The 21,204-nt window shown below is 40.4% G+C and overlaps 1 protein-coding gene across 1 annotated transcript in view; it reads right to left on the bottom strand.

The window, feature by feature from the left end:
* Positions 1–21,204, bottom strand: part of B3GALNT2 (beta-1,3-N-acetylgalactosaminyltransferase 2) — a 47,622-nt gene that overhangs the window by 2,495 nt on the left and 23,923 nt on the right. The window contains exons 6-11 of the mRNA XM_072993244.2: positions 16,067–16,177; positions 11,244–11,322; positions 9,406–9,589; positions 8,219–8,344; positions 5,907–6,066; positions 4,816–4,872 (exon numbers count right to left, since the gene is read on the bottom strand). Coding sequence (XP_072849345.2) covers positions 4,816–4,872; positions 5,907–6,066; positions 8,219–8,344; positions 9,406–9,589; positions 11,244–11,322; positions 16,067–16,177 — 717 coding nt within the window. The remainder of the gene's footprint in view (positions 1–4,815; positions 4,873–5,906; positions 6,067–8,218; positions 8,345–9,405; positions 9,590–11,243; positions 11,323–16,066; positions 16,178–21,204) is intronic.

The following is a 21,204-nucleotide window of genomic DNA, read 5'->3' as shown; positions in this document are numbered from 1 at the left end:
CTGTTTGAGAGAATTATGTCAAGAGCTCTTTAGGAGGAAGCAAAATGTTGTAAATGTTAACAAAGCCACCGTCATTTCAAAAGCAATTTCAGTAGGCATTGTTTAGACAGGTGCTCTATCCGGATGACAGAGTAGACTGATACCTTCACTGGCACCTATATTAAATGTTATCCTTCCTGACAGATCTAGACCTAGGTTAGAGCAGAGTAACAAATACTGCAAATGCTGGTTTGAGGTAAGTGAAGTGTTAAAAGAATGCCAGAGCAGGTTGGAGTTAGAAAGTATATTACAGTGGTGCCTCGACTTACGACCATAATCTGTTCCAGAAGATGAACATAACTCGAAATGATCGTAAGTCGACGCATCATTTCCCACTGAAATGCACTGAAACCCCATTAATACGTTCCACCCCCCGCAAAAAATACCAAAAAAACAACAACACTGCAAGCCCCCATAGGAACACGCTGGGACCGAAAAACAAACACACCGAAAAATAAAATAAACATAGCCAGCCCCAGCGGAATGCCATGGGGCTGGGGAAAAAACCACACACACCCCCACAGCCAGCCCGAACGCAATGGGGCTGGGGGAAAAAGGACCAAAACACAAAAGACATCACAGCACAGAAACATAACTCCCCCCGCAGCCCAAACCCACCTGCAAAACCCTGTAAATGTACTTAATCAGGAGCAGAAAGCAGCACCAGGCAGTCCCAAGTCTCCTCCGACACACACACTCTAACCGTTGGGGCGAAAGAGCTACAAAGCTATTCTCCAACCAATGGTTAGCCCTCTAATTTGAATTCCCCGCCTTTTTTCCATGCCTTTTTGGATTGCAACTCGAAGTTCCAGCTGCAAGTTGAAGCAAAATTTTGCAGCCAGAGCTGGTCACAACTCGAAATGGTTGTATGTCAAGACGGTCGTAAGTTGAGGCACCACTGTACTTAACACTGATTTTTCACTACTCTTTTAAACAATGTGTAATGAGCAAGGCAAAACTAAAAAAAGTACAAACCATTTCTTACAGTGTGTGTAAAATGTTAGTGGTTCCTAAACTTTCAGCATCACATCATCCTTCTGATTTCAGTAAACACTGTCCACTTCTCACTTGATATCATCCAGCTCCCTTATTACCAATGTATTACGTGCTGTTTTAATTTAAAACCTGAGGATTTGTTTCTTGATTGCTTAAGCGTCAGCCACTGAGTTACATTCCACCTCCTGAGTAGAGATCATAGCTAAGACATTTGGCAGCTGCTAATTGCACCTGAAATTGTCAAAGTCCTGGAACGCTGGATTTGCTAACCTTACAGAAAACTTAGAAAATGCATGTAGCAAGGCTTACACACAACTGCAGTAGTACTTAGATGCACGCCTACATATTCAAATCAAACTCCTTGAACCACAAAAATCTATTTCATTTCAGGCTGGTTTGAAAAAGTGTAAGGCATCAAACAAATAAATAAAAGGCATATTCCTCCTCCTTCCCTACATTAGATCAGACTGCTGGATTATAATGTTAAAGACTCTGCTTTCTTTCTTTACTCATAGCAGAACATTGCACAATTTAAAATTATTAAAATTAGGTTATTTTTGACCAGAAGCAGGCTACTTCAATAGCATTATCTCAGCTGTTTACTAGATTTTCTTTTGTACATGTGCACTAAATGCTGCACTGACTGTATTTCTTGCATTCACAGAAATTTTGTCTTCCATCTAAGTAGCCACATTTTACTTGATTACTCCTTGATCCTTCTATTTTGCTTTGAAGTCCATTAAGTGACTTCCCAATGGTCCAACTAGAGTCTTGTCCAGGGGAGAGACACTCTTCAGCATTCATCCATTTGGCAAGGTGTGTAGTTTGACCTAGCCCCTTCTGGTTTAATATTTAAAGCTGGAGATGTGTACAGAAAACTTTCCCTTGAAAGTTGTTGGAGATTTGATGTCCATAAAGTGAAGGGGCTTGGTGCTGTTTTACCTTATTTTGTTCATTATTTGCTAGCACCTCTCAGTATACTTCTGAAGAGGCAATGCTAGCTAAATAATACTTTTTCAGTGGGGGTAGGTTTCAGGTAGCAAGTACCCTGTTTCCCCTAAAATAAGACCTAACCTAAAAATAAGCCCTAGTATGATTTTTCAGGATGCTCGTAATATAAGCCATACCCCCCAAATAAGCCCCGGTTAAGTGAAATCCTGCCCTTTATCATTTTTCAGCATTGTGCAGCAACCAGAAGAAGATGACATGACTGTATATGAATAAACATAGATTGTTATACATGAAAAAAAAATAAAGCATCCCCTGAAAATAAGGCCTAATGCATTTTTGGAGCAAAAATTAATGTAAGACCCTGTCTTATTTTCGGGGAAACAGGGTAATAATCCTGCATGATTCTTTAAGAGATACATCCACTTGTTTGGCATGTGATAATTTATACCATATGGTGCTAGCATATTTTGCTGTGGAGTAGCATGGGGACAAAACTGTTGTTATTGTTTGTGGGTGTGCACCCCAGTCCTGGACCATAAAGAAGGCTGACTGCTGAAGAATTGATGCTTTTGAATTGTGGTGCTGGAGGAGACTCTTGAGAGTCCCCTGGACTGCAAAGAGAACAAACCTATCCATTTTGAAGAAAATCAACCCTGAGTGCTCACTGGAAGGACAGATCCTGAAGCTGAGGCTCCAATATTTTTGCCATCTCATGAAAAGAGAAGACTCCCTGGAAAAGGGAGACCTTGAATGTTGGGAAAATGTGAAGGCAAGAGGAGAAGGGGACGACAAAGGACGAGATGGTTGGACAGTGTCATCAAAACTACCAACATGAATTTGACCCAGCTCCAGGAGGCAGTAGAAGACAAGAGGGCCTGGCATGCTCTCATCCATGGAGTCACGAAGAGTCGGACACGACTTAACGACTAAACAACAAACAACAACCCCAGTCCAACCTGGCCAGTTTCCTAAGTATGTTATTTCTGGCAGCAACTTTCTGTTTGGTGTTTGGTATTGTTACGTTCCATTAAGTTTGCGTCTGACTTATGCTAACCCTACAAGGGAGCAAACTCCAAAATGTCCTGTCCTCAAGTGTCCTGCTCAGCTCTTGTAAGATCTACCCTGTGGCTTCCTTTAGGGAGTCAGTCTTGCTTGATGTTTAGACAAGGTTTTTTGTAGGTCATGGTTTGAGCCATAGTGACAAACTGCGTTCCTAGCTAATTCGGAGCTTCCTCTCTGCTTCTCTGTTGTTTAAGTGGAAGACCTGTCTTTTTAAAGGGTTTGGTTTCAGCTGGTTCTTTTTATTCTATAAGGAAAGGTCTTCTAAGGCAAATGTTAACTGTTGCTCGATCAAGGTAAGATCTCTAGCATGAATGAAACTCCTGGAGTATGAGAATGTCAGCTGATCATTTGTGTAAATGTTAAAAAGTAATGGTGCCAGATCACTACTCTGTGGGAGACCGTTCTTTTGATTTTTTTCAGCAACTGTGCCTCTCTTGAAATTCAACTAAAATCTTTGGTTTTGAAATAGAATGCCAACCATTTCTGTCAGTCTATGATCTTTAGTACTGAGGTAGAGGTTTTTGAGGGGCAATTGATGATGGACAATGTCATATGCTGCCGTAAGGATGAAAAATGCTATATGCTGGGTTAGCTTTAAGATAAAACCCATACAGCTCTTGCCAGGTCATAAAGCCTGCTTGTTCTGGAATTAGAAGTTTCCATTTTAGGAGCTAGATTAGAGATGAGGGTATTCGTATTCGTATACAAATGCCCCCACACGGGTAGACATAATGAGGGTCCAGCCACTGATCCACTGCGGGCATGGGCGCCACGGAGCCTTCCGGAGATCGTGTTCAGTGAGCCACTCTTCGACCTAGCAGAGGGGCTTGTCGTCCCGCCTCCTGCCAGGAATGGCGAGCCGAACGCGATCTCCAGAGCCACTGGAAGGCTCCGCGGCACCTGCACCTTCAGTGAATCGGTGAGTGGACCATCCAGCCCCATGGGGCTGGACCCTCGTTATGTCTACCTGTGAGGGGTATTTGTATATGAATATCCCCATCTCCAGGCTAGATGATTTAATATCATTCATTGAAACACTTTATATAAATCAAATAGTAGAGAGATTGTCCTGTAGTTTTTGAGATTTGATGGTTCTTTGCCCAGTTTCAGTATGATGATTATGTTTTCTGGCATATTTTAAAAATTTGTTTACCTATCCAACAGTTATTACAGAGTTGAAGGAGCCATTCCTTTGTGTTTTGCCCAAAAAGTTTGATTTGCTCTATCTAAATATCATAAAGTCCCACCACTTTTCAATCTCTACATCTTCTTATGGCTTCCTCTGGTTCTGCCAGTATGAAGGCAATAGGGAGTTCATTTGATTCACTCTGAATATCCTTTTGATTTTTGTGTAGACTGGTCATTCCTGACAGGAGCAGTTGGTATGCTATTTGGTTTAGGGTTATATTTGCACACAGTGCCCTCTCATTTGGATTGTTGTTCGTAGTCTCCAAGCTTTCTAGCTGCTTCATGCCATGTCAAGCTCTCTTATAAAATGTTTATTCTGCAAGTTCTTTTTTTGTTTCTGCAAAAATCAAGATCATATTTCTCCCAACTTTTACTGTATGTTCACAAAAAGGATTTCTTTGGAGTGTGAAATATAATCTAAGTGTTGGCCATGTGTGTCTAGAGTTAGATCTGGGATACAGTTGGTCCGGCATCCTCTTGGAATACTGAGTAATCTCTAACTGGATAACCATGAAGAAGGTTGTCATAAGTCAGAACTGACTTGATGGCACATGATTATTTGACTACAACACAACTTACCTGATACCGTTTTGGCCCAATGGCTGCCATCCAAATACCCATACTCACATCTTCACCCTAAGTGCAAAATTTAAGTAGAAACAAAAACAAAATAGATTTCTCTCAAATTTTGGCTGTCAAGTTCATGTGCTTTGTGCAGAATATTTGTGCTATGTATGAATCAATCAATCTTGTACTGCATTTCTATATAGATGTCAACTGCTGGAAGTCTAGCTGGAGAATTCAAACACCTCCATGCGATCCCCATGTTAACAGTAACATTATGGAGCTTCTGTTGCAATCTAAAATTCCATGTGCATTCCTACAGATGAATGAACCATCCTTTTAGATGGATAAATGTTCTCTCATTTCAAATATTGGATTCAACTTTTCTGAACACTTAAGAATTATTGCCTGTACCAACTTTAGGACTACTGTAAGACTACGCCCTATCCGCAGGATCGGTATCCACAGATTCACTTATCTGCTACCCAAAGATATTAAATAATAACAATAAAAACATGTAAAAACAAATTGGCCCCTCCTTGTACACATTTAAGAGACAATTTAAATCACTACTCTTCAGGAAGGCTTTTCAATCTGACCCAGGATGAACACCCCCCCCCCCCAATTTGGTCCATTTAATTGTGAAAATCTGTTGGTGCCATTGTTTTTTACGCTTATGTTCTGCTACTGCAATTTGTGTTACAATTTAGTGTCCACTTGTTTTGGTTTTTAATTGCCTGTAAACCACCCAGAATAGTGCCTCAGCACTAATGGGGTGGTATATAAATTAAGTAAGTAAATAAGTAAATACATTGATAAATAATTAAATAAATAAATAAATACCTTTTCCATGATGTAGTTACCAGAACTAGCCAGTAGTGGGAACCAGAGTATGTAAGGAACTGATCCCTAAGGATACTGTGGTCCTACTGTATATTTATCTCTATTTCAAATTCACAGTGACATAAAGAAGTTCCTAGACTAAGCCACCTGCCTCCAAGTAAAACTCAACTTCAATACTAGACTATAAGATTGCATCTTGGATTACAAGTGCTTGCAGCTCTCTTGCCGCTGCCCATCTCCACTCCTCCTTTCAAAATACTTGCCTGATATATCTTTAGTCTGTCTGAGTTGCTTGCCAGCCACTCCACAATGTCTTTGGAAATAACATAACCAGACCCACAAGCAAATGCTGGATACGCAGGACTTGGATATTCCAATTCTTGCCACTTGCCAGTTCGGTCGACTGCCCAGTTTAGTCTGAAACTTAAGACCAGAACCATCATATCCTTTTAACAATCTATTAATAAATAATTTTCTTTTCAAGTTTTTACTAATTAATCAATTAATTAGTACCTCTACTTCTAACTATTAATTAATTTAAAAAGACAAAACAAATAATTGCTAAAATAGTGATACAATAGGTCTAAACACAGAATTATAATATTGCAAAAGCAAAGGATCAGAACAGTCCCAAGGAAACTGGTCTCCCTGCGAGTGTGCCATCCTCTTTCCCCCAAAAAGTAGAGGAATATGAAACCACCAGCTTGCCAATAGAAATGAGTATAGAAATACCGGGGATAGAATCCCTGCCCAGAGATGACAGCCTGGGCTCTATGGAAAGCTCAGGAAGAGTCACCGTTCAAACCTGACAACCTGGCTCCTGTTTTTTTTTTTTTAAAAAAGACCAACCAGTGTGGGAGGAGGAGCTTGAAGGTAAAAGGTAAAGGAGCAGGAAAGGAGAGGAAAGGGGGATCGAGAAAGAAAGTGTGAGGGAAGTAGGAAGTTGTCCCATCAAAGAAAGAGAGAAGCAGGAGGGGAAGGAAAGCGGAAGATGGAACCCCTCAGAGTCACCTAAGGGATGGGAGTGGGACACTACAGCAGACCCATATCTGGGAGAACTGGAGAAGCTGACAGGTCCAGGAGAGGAGGTGGAGAGACAGAGAAGGCACCAACCCTTCTGTAAGTCCTCTTTTTGGAGAGAAAGAGAAAGACAGGCACAGAAACAGTTAGGGGGATGGTGACAGACATCAAGAAAGGTGTTATAATGGGAATAACTGCCTCACCTGGAGGCAAAGAGGAGGGACTAGGAGGAACCGAGAGGGATTGAAAGAGCAGAGAAGGAGTGAGAGGAGGAGACTGGGGGACACTGGGCTTGTCTCACATGTTGTGAAAGTTTGTGTTCAGCACCACATCGCCCCTTTTGCCTTCCTACATACAAGCAGAGATTTGGGGTTATTCCCTGCCCTAGAAATAGCTTTCTTGAATGCTCAAGGGAACAGTCACCTGCAACAACCTTCATTTAGAAGGGGAAATGGAACCCTTCAAAGTTGTAATGGGCAGGTTGCCTTTTAAGTTGAATAAAGTTTTTGAATTTAAAACAGAACTGTTGCCGTGTGTGGGTCTGGAATTGTGGGAGGCTTCTGACAGGAAGAGAGAACCCATTCACACAAAGGAAAAAAAATGAAAACAAGACATTGGAAATTTTAGATACAGCATTAGAAGGTACTGAGGAACAGGGAAAGCTGAATGTCTCTTAGAAAATGGTCTCAGTAGTGGAATTCCGACATAAGTAAAAAAAATGAAGGCATAAGGAATCCCAGTTTATTCTGTTCCTTTATCCAGAGTTCTCTTTGCCTCTCGTACTCCTGAAACGCCCTTTCCTTTTACCTCTTAAAAATATCAGAAAGAGTTGTGCAAACCAACAGAAACAAAGCTTAGAAATACCTACACTTCCCCAAAGACACACATACAGTTTCCTTGGTAGAAATTCATATCTTTTGCTAGCTAGAATTAGGAAAGGCGTTATGGTAAAATGGAAAATACTGCAAGAGTAATACGAGTCATGAAAATGTCATAGAAACAAGTCATCACACATTGCCTAAAGAGGTAAAACTATTTAAAACTTTAAAAAAAATCTAAAGATGAGAAATTAATAAAATCTTTTTACTGAATCATGCAAACAGTTCTTGGAGAGCAGACATTTTCATGATTGATTTTGCAGTTTAACTGAATATTAAATAAACCTCATCTCATAATTAGCCTAGTGGGAAACTTATAATTCATACAATTTCATAACATCTTTGGTTCTGTAAATAAATCTATAGAAAACAGTGACTTAGTTACTTAAGCAAGAAAACAGCATATTCATACAAGACTCTCCCCAAGTATACTATTTCTGTGATCAAAGAGTTGAAAGATTTGCTCACTTGTACTCTACAAAAAAACCCAACCAAATAAACAAATAAACAAAAAGGACTGTTTATTAATAAAATTATTTTTACTTTGTTTAAAAATATCTCTGTCTTCCTTATTATATCTTCAGCTCTAAACTATTGGAGTATAAAAAGTTATCAGTTCTACATATAGTGTGAACATTAGGAAAACAATTTTTTTTTTTAGACAAAGGGACACTCACTTGCCCCACCATGTATTCGGTCTGCCCAGGTTCTTCAGCTTTATTCTGTTGAACACAGCCTCCAAATCTATGTAGCAGTCATCATCAGTTTTCAGCAACACGTCAAAGCTTGCTGCTTCTACTGTCCTGTAGCCAAACAGATTATAATGACAGAGTTCTACAAAAATTGTTTTTAACATGCATTGTAGCTGCTGTAATATTTATACTGAAAAAGCCTAATGCAGGGATGATAAATGTTTTGACAGGTGGGCCTCTATAATTCTTAAAAGTTGCTTAGATGAAAGGATGCCAGCAGATTCTGGTTTCCAGCTACAAATGACATCAAGCCAATAACATCCGAAATCCCAAGTTCAGTTTTTTACACACAAAAAAGAGACTATTTCTGAAAAGTGTCTCATCTTTCAGCCTAATGAAAAAGCTTCAATTTTTCATATTGCTTTTTTTCTGGCCCTTTGAATCCATTGTTAATTCTAATCTCTTGCAATCCATACACAGGTTCCAACTGTATTTCATTCCTCCCAACAAACAAAGTGTGCATCCTCATACTAAGGAGGAGATGGAGGAATGCCTGCTGCAGAGAGACAGCTAAGCTGCTGTTTGTTCCCTTGTTTTCCACGGTGTTAGGCATGTAGTTGAACCATTGGTCTGTGCAACAAAAACTATATCGATGCCAATAACAATTGTACTAACTCTGAAAATGTACATTTCCCACTAAAACAGCTCTTGCAGAAAGAAACGCTGGATACAAGCTGATATACCCCAAAAGAAAATATATTAAATTAAGAGGCAAAGAACCAGGGTAGAAACCAAGGGTAGAAAGACTGCTCTTTAACTTACTCAGTGGACCTAGATGTGTAGTCCTGGAGTTGTATACAAGGGAACACAGAACTACTGACATTAAAAAATGGGAAAAATAGGGCTAATCATTCATTGGACAATGGAAAAGCACTTGAGATATGGGGAGAAGGAGAAGCAGGGTTGCTTGTTGATGACAACACTACAGGCAACATGTAACTGGTGTTTGTGAGCATGCAACTACTTTTGACATGGGAATCAGAAGAAGTGATAGACTTATTTGGATTAAGAACCACATTCTTAACATAATGACAATCCAGTAACAAGGCACTGATAATCGTGAACCAGACATGGCTCATGCAAAATCCCCAACCTTCCCCAACTCAACCTACCATCGGTAGAAATTCAGTAATTTGGCTGGAACATTTCTGTAAGTATCAACTACATCAGCAAAAACAATATCATTGTAAGTGCTGCTTTCTTCCTTCAATGAAACATCTTCCTCTTCAAGTTTATTGACATGATGGATGAATCTTTCTGAGCGACTCTGAAGACTTTGAACAAGTATCTCTCCTTCTGAAAGGGAGGCAGAAATAGCATTACAATGACAGTAAGCTACAGGCCTTATTCTCTATATGACATCCTTCCCCCATATGGTGCTTTCCAGATGTGCTGGAGACAGCATAACATAGCAAGAATTGGAGCATGCAAGGAACTGTAGTCCAACCCATCTAGAAAGTACAATGTTTTCACATATTCAGTATATCAACAAACATATAGCTAGATGGTTCAATAAATTATGTAATTTTAAAGGGGACAGAATTTTTTTAAAAAAATCAGTACAAAATCATGCCGCAACCAAGCATATGGCTGCAACAGAGGATAGGTAAATGGAAGTCAATTCAACCAGATTTCTGAATGCACAATGTACCTCTCCCTGTTTTGTCTTGCAGAATCCATCCCTATCCCCTGAAATATGCTTTGTATAGCCCACCAACCTTCTTAAGCACATTTTGAAGGAATATGGGAGGCTACAGGGAAAGACAAGAACCACCTACTCTCCTTCCCACTGACAGAAGACTAATGGCATACAATTCTTTATCTTTGCCAGATTTTTTTTAAAAAATGAATTCCTTTTATTTATTTAAAATATTTTACCTCTTGTTTCTCTTTCAAAAGGACCCAAGGTGGCTTACATAATAAAAATACAATATTTAAAAGCTAAAAACTGTTTTATTTTAAATTATGTCTGATGAAGTGGACTTGTCCACGAAAGCTCACATTAAAAAAATATAAAAGTTAGTTTTTAAGGTGCCAATATGTTTTGGTATTTTTTTCACTTTTTATTTCTATTTTGCTTTTACCTAAAATTGTGGAAAAGTATCAAATACCAACACTAAACATGGTAAAACAAAATCAACACCAAAAACACATCCAAAGCAACAAAGGAAAGACTGTCTATTTCTAAGGGGAAAAAAAAGAATTCTCAGGAATATTTAACATCCCATTGTACTGTATTTGCTAAAGATGGAAAGATGCAATCCTCTACACATTACAATGTGTGTCAGAAAAGTCAGCCTCTATGTTGAGGTTTCCTTGGTCCTTCCAAACAGACAATTTCCTAAACAGAAGCACAGCAGCAAGCTTGAAAGTATATAATGCAGTATGCAGTATCCCAGCCATGCACGACAGGGCTCAGCTATCAGCACAGCACTGAGGTTTTTGCTTTGAGCAGCTGTAACTCTCCCCCCCCCCCCATTGCTGCAGTCCCAATATTTTTGGTGCAAAAATGCAGAGAACTGCACTTCTGGAAGCATCTTTTGTAAAACAAGACAGACAGCCGTATTCTACTGAAGATAGTAGGCCGAATCCTAGAGCAGACCCACTTAATCAACTGCTGAAAGGCAAGTCAACACTTATGGAAAGAAATACCACTGACTCAACAGGCCTACTAGTTAGACTCTAGTCTTGCCACTGTGTTTCCGGTTTGTGTTTAAAGACGGAAACACATTTCTGTTCCCTTCTGTTTTGCCTTGTTTTAGTCCGCTGCTGCGCTCCTCTTTATAAACAAGGCAAAAACATTTTGGCCCATGGCAGGCCCCAATATGTGATAATTGGTTTCTTCGTGTCTCTAAGTTGTGCATACATGCACTCACGGAAGCATCAGAACGGAGTCATTAAGGATTACCGGTACATTTTTTGATCCTTCATTGAATTTTTATATGCTCACCTTGAATTGTGTAAATAAAACCTCCTGCAATCCCCTCCACACCTTGTGTAAATTCATGGGGCAATGACCCTTCCCCTGCCTAGATCACCAATTAGAAAGAAAGGAATTAGATTCATTTTTATTATGGCCATACATATATATCCTACAACACTAAAATGGGTTGGCTCTGGCTATTGCTGTCATCTTGTTCTCCAAAGAAGGGTGGCACATTTCCTACCGCCTTGAGAACAGCCTGTAAAACTTAACGATGACATTAAGTTACCAATTATAGCAAGGCTGCAATAGGGTTCAGTTGTTCTGGGTACACACTAGAGTTCATTAAGTAAATTTAATCTGTGGCCATTGCAGCTTACAAGGAGGACAGATAGTTTAACTTCAAGCAGGAAAAGATGAATTATTTTCTGTCATGAAGAAATTCATTCTCTTTGCTTCTAGTATTAAATGTAGAAAGTCTCAAGATGAGTACAGGTTACAGTATAGATAAGAAAAGGTTCTGTTTAAAAGAGACAGTTAAATCAAGGCTTAGCTATGTTTGGAAAAGACATAATGAGATCCATGAGATAATCAGTCATATCTAACTTTATTTGAATTGATGTTAGCAAGTCTATTTCAAACATTCTTTCATTTGTTCAGTCTGTCCACATTTATTCCAGGTAATGCAAGAAAAAATAGAAATGACCTTAGATGTAGTATTACTCAAGTACTACTACAGTGGTACCTTGACTTGAGAATGTCCCTACATAAGAACGATTCAAGTTAAGAACGGCTCCATTCGCAAAAAGTTGCTTTGATTTGAGAACAGAGCCTTGACTTAAGAACCAAACCCTCCCCTTTCCTGCCCTTTTTTGACCTAAATTCACCTTAAGTCAAAAGAAGAAAAAATAAAAACAGATTTCACCCCCCTCGTGAAATACAGATACAGATCAACCAGCTTTGCATTAGTTCCTATGGGAACTAATGCTTCAACTTAAGAACAGTGCCTCAACTTAAGAACGAAAAACAGCAGATGCGGATTAAATGATTTTCAATGCATTCCTATGGGAAATGGTGCTTCAATTTAAGAACATTTCAACTTAAGAATGCAGTCCCAATACGGATTAAGTTCTTAAGTCAAGACACCACTGTATAAGACCAACATCTGCAGATAGCTCTTTCTTTTCTGTCTGAAACATTTAGTGAAACCTATCATCTCTGGATGTTACAATGGTCCATGTTACCTAGCCCTGTATTAATGGTGCCCAAACAAACAAATATTGGAACCAAAGCATTAAGTAGCTGGAAGAGCTAAACACACTGCTGCACGCCCCCCCCCCCACTTTTAAATTAACTGATTTGATTTATTCAGTCCACTGAACACACATTTACCCACAAAAAGGCAATTCCCCACAAGAAAGTACAATATTTTTATTATTGTAATTTAATAAAAACATATCAATATAGATGCTAACTTCATGTAATTAACAATTTATTTGCATCTTTGGTTTAGTTTGCGAAACTTCATTTAAAAATATAGCAAACCGCTGGGTAATTTTAATATTTCACCCTTCCAGACATATTAAACTGACAGCTCATCCATGCAGCCTGAAAAAGCTACCAATACTGTGGGGATGGAAAAATGGGCCTCTTTCCAGACCCCCAAAGGCAGCTCATATTATAACCTCCAGGGATCATGAGGGTTATAATATGAGCTATTCTGCCATGTTTTTAGGGGTCCCCAGCACTGCCACACAATTTCTTAAAATTAAATAATTGGGGAATAGAGAACACAATGGGGATTTCAGTAAAAACAAGCAAACAAAGCCTGCTTTTGTAAGAAAAACCATTGGGCACTTGAATGGTGGATGTAGCCCTCTGTGATTCAAAGATGGATGGATGTGGCCTCCAGACCACTACTGGCCACCCCCACCCTGTAATACTGAATGCACTGTCTTCCCACTAGCCTCTTGGTTAAACCTAAAATAAAACAATGCCTCTGATAGGGTGTCAATATTCCCTGAGACATAGGGGCCAAATCTTAAGGCATAGGATATTCTTTTATATCATTCTTCCAACAACTGATGGAAGGATGCATCAAATCAGAAGTTACTACAGTGGTGCCTCGCTTAGCGAGCGCACCGTATAATGACAAATCCGTATAGCGATCCCCTTTTTTGGGATCGCTATACGGAGCACCCAATCGCCGCACCTCGCATTGTGACGATTGGGGAGTCCGGCCGCCATTTTGGAGCCGCGTTCGGCGGCTCCAAAATGGGCGCCGGATGACCCGAAATGGCCCCGCGCTGTGTTTTCGCGCCCTCGGCAAGCGAGGGGAGGGCGCGAAAACGCGGCGCGGGGCCATTTCGGGTCCGTTTTGAAGCCGCAAAACAGCTGTTTTGCGGCTTCAAAACGGCCACGGACGACCCGAAATGGCCCCGCACCGCGTTTTCGTGCCCTCCCCTCACTTGCCAAGGGCGTGAAAACGCAGCGCGGGGCCATTTCGGGTCGCCCGCGGCCGTTTTGAAGCCGCAAAACAGCTGTTTTGCGGCTTCAAAACGGCCGCGGGCAACCCGAAATGGCCCGGGCGGCATTTTCGCGCCCTCCCCTCGCTTGCCAAGGGCACGAAAACGCCGCGCAGGGCCATTTCGGGTCCGTTTTGAAGCCGCAAAACAGCTGTTTTGCGGCTTCAAAACGACCCGAAATGGCCCCGCGCGGCGTTTTCGCGCCCTCGGCAAGCGAGGGGAGGGCGCGAAAATGGCCGCCCGGGGCCAGGAAACTTCTCTAAGTGGGAAGTTTAGGGCCGATTTGGAACGCATTAAATGAAGTTTAATGCGTTCCAATGGCTTTTTACTTCCCGCTTAGCGAAGATTTCATATAGCGAAGGTTAATCCGGAACGGATTAACCTCGCTATACGGGGCACCACTGTATTTTAAAAATTGATATTTAGATAGAGATAGATTCCCTAGATAGCATGTTGCATACTGTTAGGGAATGTTAACTTTTGAGCCAATGGTGGGCAGCCAGTTTACTTAAGCCAATCAATTCTGGCCAAAATCCTGTTGCTCAGTTATGCAAAACCCAAAACTTTTAGTTGTAAACTGCTGTAAATTAAGAAATATCCATAGGCATTATTGAGTCATGTGACACAGTATGCAAGAGATAGTGCTTACAAAGATTTCTTAATGTACAGGAATTCACCACTAACGTTATGCCTTTTACATAACTGCACAACAGGATTTCAGTTTCTGTCACTTTATGCCCCAGATCCTTTAGCTAATCAGCAGCTTAGTTTGTGGATTCTCAATCTGAGTATGTTCTTTCTTCCTTGCAGCTAGAATTATAAGAACACTTCAACATTAAGTAGACTAGGGTGCCAGTAATGCTTCTAGATCCTAATTACCAGTAGCAAAGTACCAACTTCTGCACTTTGCTACGGTGTATAGCTGGTTCCTAAATATAGATCTGCCCTTACTTTATATTTTGAAGAGCTAGGACCATTTTCTGGAAGAAGTCGTACAATAACTATTTTGGCCCTATGTTAAATCTTGCTAAGTTTGGCCTTACTTCTGTATTTGGAATCTACAGAAACAAAATGCTTAAAAAACTGCTGGTGAGACCCAACAAGATTAGTTTTTTATACATATTGGAGATTGCACTATAATACAGTGACAGTAATTTCACTTGTTGAAAATTTATATACATATTTTGACACAAAATAGAAACATTTATTCCCCATTTTATAAAATATTCAAAGTTGACAAATCTGCATTGTTTCTTTCAATGGACATGGTACTCAGGATATAGGTATAGTACATATTTATACAGTGAGATACTGTATGCCAAGGATGAAATCCTGTTGGTGTAACTATGCCTGAAGAAGTCCGATGATACCATCAGCAGGGACAAATTGAACACTTCCTATTTTTGTCCCATGTCTCCCACAGCTTGTCAGAAAGCAGTGGGAGTAATAGGAACAAGTGTTTAAATACTGAAAATTTCTGCCAGCAATGTTAAAATTGATGACAGCAATTTTCAATAATTAAACACTTTTTCCTCCAAAGTGCTTCACAACAATGAAAATGATTACTTAGAAGTTGTAGGAAGCAAGGGACAGAACAAGGAATGTTTAATTTCTGAAAAAAATGTCTCTGCTGATGATGTCATCAGTCTTTCACAAACACAGTTATGGCAACAAGATTTCAGCCCATGACCATCAATTTCTAAGTTTTGTACAATTGTTTTGGTACAAAAGTTTAAATAATTTATTCTTGGCTAAAATATGGTTTATAAATCACAAGTCTTCTGCCTTGGTTTTAAAATGAACTATTTGGTAAGACAATTCAAATGGATATGAATGTTAAATTTCACTTCTGGACATTTTATTCAGAGGTGGGAATCATGCAGACATAAAACTGGTTGTGTGCTTTGTCACACTTAGGAAAGGAAAATAAATCCAATGACTAGAAAACTGGTCTTTAAAAAAAATCAAAGAATCGTATCTCTTGGGATGCATATCTCTGTATCAAGGTGTGCCTCTACAAATACTTTGTCTTAACAAAACATTCAGTTTTGTAATGATTTTTAAAGCACCTGATGCAATCCTCCTAGAGGATTTGGGGATTGGAAAAAAACACTCCAGAACATGTCCATATCACTTTATTCACATTGTGAACTGATACAGATTTTGGATATACCCAAAATCATTAAAAGAGAAAGACAAAATTACTCAAAAGCAACATTTAAAAGAATAAGAGAACATAATTATTTTAAAATATGACATGCTTAATTTTTTTTTACCAGAGCACTGCTCTGTTCTAAACATTATATGGAAGAATGGAGAACAAACCGTAGTGATTCTGAAGACACCTCCACCATCGTTCACCATCACTTTATGAAGATTTCTTGAAACAAGGCCTTGCAGATCCTGGCTTTCCCACACAATAGTGCCTTCAAAACTCTGTCAAAACAGTAACCGCATATTATTGATACCATATATTGTATCTGTGAGCATACATCAGAATAAAATATTTTATAAATCGTTAAGACTCTCTGGAGAATAAGAAATTGAAGTTGTTGTTGTTGTTTAGTCGTTAAGTCGTGTCCAACTCTTCGTGACCCAATGGACCACAGCACGGCAGGCCCTCCTGTCTTCCACTGCCTCCCAGAGTTGGGTCAAATTCATGTTGGTAGCTTCGATGACACTGTCCAACCATCTCGTCCTCTGTTGTCCCCTTCTCCTCTTGCCTTCACACTTTCCTAACATCAAGGTCTTTTCCAAGGAGTCTTCTCTTCTCATGAGATGGCCAAAGTACTGGAGCCTCAGCTTCAAGATCTGTCCTTCCAGTGAGAAATCAGGGTTGATTTCCTAAAGAATTGATAGGTTTGTTCTCCTTGCAGTCCAGGGGACCCTCAAGAGCCTCCTCCAGCACCACAGTTCAAAAGCATCAATTCTTTGGTGGTCAGCCTTCTTTATAGTCCAGCTCTCACTACTGGAAAAACCATAGTCTTGACTATGCAGACCTTTGTCGGCAAGGTGATGTCTCTGCTTTTTAAGATGTTGTCGAGGTTTGTCATCACTTTCCTCTCAAGAAGCAGGCATCTTTTAATTTCGTGGCTGCTGTTATAATCATGGAGCCCAAAATTCTGTCACTGCCTCCATATCTTCCCCTTTGATTTGCCAGGACGTGATGGGGCCAGTAGCCATGATCTTAGTGTTTTTTTTTTTTATGTTGAGCTTCAGATCATTTTTGGCACTCTCCTCTTTCACCCTCATTAAGAGGTTCTTTAATTCCTCCTCACTTTCTCCCATCAGAGTGGTATCATATGGTTTAATTTTAACATTCATCTTCTTATCTAAGCTAACAGCTGCATAATGTGTAAGTACTGTAGTTGGAATGGAGTACTAGAAAGAGATAAAAATGTAATACCATGGTATGTCCATGAGAGGCATGCCATTTTGTTATTACTCAGAGTTTTTAAACTATACTTTAAAAATGTTAGTTTAAAAAAACACTATTATATCCAAGTGATAAGTAATGAAATACTTGCATTCTTTCACACAACTACCATAGCTATAGATTACAGCTGGCTATTGTTCCTGAAATTCTAACATCATAAAAAGATAACAATAGGACCAAGAAACAATGCATGGATGCTGACACAATTTTCTGAACCCAGAGAAATTTAGAAGGGCTAGGCTCACTGTTTCCTTCCCATAACATACTGGCAAGATCCGTCTGATCTGGGCGGCTCTCCAGTCGAAGCTCAGGTCACCCTATGGAATAAGGAGATGACCCAGGCGATTGACACGATTGCACCTAAGCGCCCTCTTCCTGCACGCAGAGCCCAGACAGCTCCTTGGTTTACATCTGAACTGCAGGTGATGAAGCAAGAGATGAGGCAGCTGGAGCACAGGTAGAGGAAATCCCGCTGGGAGTCTGATCGAACACGACTTAGAGCCCATTATCGGACCTCTTTCGTTGCAATATGGCTGGCGAAATGGCAATATTTCACCATCTGTATTGCTTCTTCATAATGTCGTCCAGAAGAGCTGTTTCGTGTGGTCCGGGATCTTCTTCAACCGGGAAATCCGGTGGAGGTCCCGGACTGCTCATCAGCTCGCTGTGATGAGTTTGCCATTTATTTTGAGGGGGAAATTGCTCAGATTCGCAGTGGGTTGGACCCCACCATTAATGCAGAATCAGAGGATATGTCCAGTGTGCCATGCTTAGATCAAGTATTAATGGATGAGTTTCAATTGTTGAGACCTGAGGATGTGCACAAAGTGCTTGAATCTGTCCATTCTACCACTGCTCTCAACCCTTGCCCATTTTGGCTAATTGGAAGATCTGCCAGGGGGGTTTGCACCTGGAGGAAGGCCGTGAACGCCTCTTTGAGAGAGGGAGTGGTCCCTACCACCTTAAAAGAGGTGGTAATTCGGCTACTCCTAGAAAAGCCTAACCTGGACCCAAGCCTGGTGGTTAACTACCGACCAGTGGCGAACCTCCCTTATTTGGGCAAAGTGCTGGAGTGGGCTGTGACCAGACAACTCCAGGTGTTGCTGGATGAAATGGATTTTCTGGATTCATTTCAATCGGGTTTCAGGCCGGGTTTTGGTATGGAGATTGTCTTGGTGGCCCTGTACAATGACCTTTGCCGGGAGAGAGACAGGGGGAGTGTGACTCCTGGATCTCTCAGCGGCTTTCAACACCATCAACCATGGTGTCCTTCTGGATAGGCTGGCTGGGTTTAGGATTTGGGGCACCGCTTTACAGTGGTTATGCTCCTTCCTAGCTGACTGTGTCCAGAAGGTGGTGCTGGGGGACAGTTGCTCTGTCCCATGGCGTTTATGTCATGGGGTTCATCAGGGCTCAATAGTGTCCCCCATGCTGTTTAACATTTACATGGAACTGGTGGGAGAGGTCATCAGGAGGTTTGGGCTGACGAGTCAGCAATATGCTGACGACACTCAGCTCTACCTCTTGTTTTCCACCAATCCAGGTGAGGCAGTTTCTGTGCTGAACTCATGTTTGGACCTGAAAATGGTCTGGATTATTGGTTAATACATTTTTAGCACTACTTGTGTCTTCCATTTTAAGTGACATTTTAAATTTTTTTATATATTTATTGATCTTTGCCTTAATATTGCCTCTTAAGGCTATAAGATGCCTCCTTATTCATTGTTCGTATAAATATTGTCTTTTAATGATGTTAACCACCACTGTATACTCGTTGTTTTCAACTTTAAATATTGCCTTGCATTATTGTAAGCCGCCTTGGGTCCTTTTCAAGGAGAAAGGCAGGGGAAATTATTTTAAATAAATAAAAACAAACAAACAAATCTATTGTTTTAAACTGGAACAAACATGCTACTGGCATATCTCTTTGCTGGCAACCCTGGCCAAGGATTAAGGAATCTGTACAGTTTTACAAGAATGTGTGAGGCAAAACAAAAACTGAGAAACTCACCTTTGAGCTCCTCTACACAAAAACAATGCATGATACATCAACTACTTTGCTGTTAAATTAGAGAGATCAAGCTGCATTAAATCTGGAAGCCAATCCCACAGCACTCCCCACACTAATCACATTATGGCTAATTAGCACAACCTTTTCTTTTAAATAAATGGCAGTCCAGATGCCTTTCTCCGTATTCTTACCTCGAACACAACACTAAGCATTTCTACAGGAAATCTTCTTTAAGTTATGTTGCAGCAAAAGCAAACAAACATGCAATAACAAAGTCTTATGACACCATACAGACTTATTTAATATGGGCCCATGGAGATGTGTGTGTGTGTACACACATGTGATATGTGTGCTTGGGAAATGACAGCAAGGTGAGGAAACTAAATGCAAAAACTACAAATGATACTGACTTGGTTACAGTAGGATTATATGTAAGCAAAAGAAGCACAGCTTTGCAACAGCAACAGTAGACAACCGAGCCAACACGAGTGCGACACATGTTTATTTAAAAAGTGGGGTTATTAGGAAAGCAGCATCTATTGAATTGAGATATTATTAAAGTGTTTTTGAAAGTATTTTAATTGTGGTTTTAACATAGTTTTGTGTTTAATTTTTAACAAATATTATATCTTATGGTTCAAAAATTGTGATTATTGTTTTAATCGGACTGTGTGTCACCTTCAGTCCTCTATGGGGAAAAATACAGTGGTGCCTCGCATAGCGAGGTTAATCTGTTCCGGATTAACCTTCGCTATGCGAAAACATCACTGTACGGATCAAAAAAAGCCATTGGCAGAAAACTCACCGTACAGCGATGTTTTCCGGGTCCGGCAGCCATTTTCGCGCCCTCAGTAAGCAAGGGGAGGGCGCAAAAACGCTGCGTGCGGCCATTTCGGCCGCAGCGAGACCGCGGATCAGCTGTTCGGGGGGTCCAAAATGGCCGCCGGAACACCCGAAATGGCTGCGCACAGCGTTTTCGCACCCTCCCCTCGCTTACCAAGGGCGTGAAAACGCTGCCCGCAGCCATTTCGGGTGTTCCGGCTGCCATTTTGGACCCGCTGAACAGCTGATCCGCGGGTCGCAAAGAGAAGGTCGGTAAGCGAAACGCTTACCGATCTTCGCTATGCGAATTTCGCCCATTGGGGCCGACGTGATGCCTTCGCATTAGCGATCCCGGAAAAGGGATCGCTATGCGAATTCATCGCTGTACGGGGCGCTCGTTAAGCGAGGCACCACTGTACCACTTATAAAGCAAACCAAAGCAAATTAAATTCCTCTATCTATAGAAGCCATTTGCTAGTTCAACTAGATTAGACCTATTAAGTCAATTGGATTTATATAGCAACCATTCAACAGTTTATACAAGCGTTATCTAGTTGGGATTAGCAACTGGATCTAGGCCTAGTGAGGAGAGAGACATCTAAGCAACATGTTTTGCAAAGAATGAATTATGTTAATATTCAAGCAGCTCTCTATGGACAACTAACAAAACAAGCTAATTTTGTCAAGCTGTGTTTCACAGAAGCCTTGTTTGCAAAGGCTGATCCATTTAAACAGCAAAACTTACATTCTTTTAAATTTCTTCCAACTCTGTGTTCCCATTGCTTAAAAACAACACTCAGCTTGAGACATATGAAACTGAGCCAACACTCAAAATTCTAACATAAAATATGCCAGTATACTTACACAACCTTCTATACTATTTTGCCATATTCTTATTTGCTTACACAATCATGTCAGGGCAATTGTACAAGCAATTCCCACCCATCCCCACCCCAAGAACGCTGTATAACTTGTCATACACTGGTTGCAAAACCAGGTGTATGACCAGTCACACAATGAACAGTGCAGGAGGAGGAAAAACCACTATGTCCATGGTTTATCTCCTCTGGATTTTGGCCTTTGAATTGAACCTTGTCTTCTTTATATGAACAAGCACAGGAGAACAGGAAAAAAGAGAAAATGTTGCAAGCTTATTTTTATTATTTTTGTGACACCTTTTAAATTTAAACATGG

The sequence above is a fragment of the Pogona vitticeps genome, chromosome 1, assembly GCF_051106095.1.
Source record: "Pogona vitticeps strain Pit_001003342236 chromosome 1, PviZW2.1, whole genome shotgun sequence".
In the NCBI taxonomy this organism is placed as follows: domain Eukaryota; kingdom Metazoa; phylum Chordata; class Lepidosauria; order Squamata; family Agamidae; genus Pogona; species Pogona vitticeps.
This window is presented reverse-complemented; position numbering and strand designations above follow the sequence as displayed.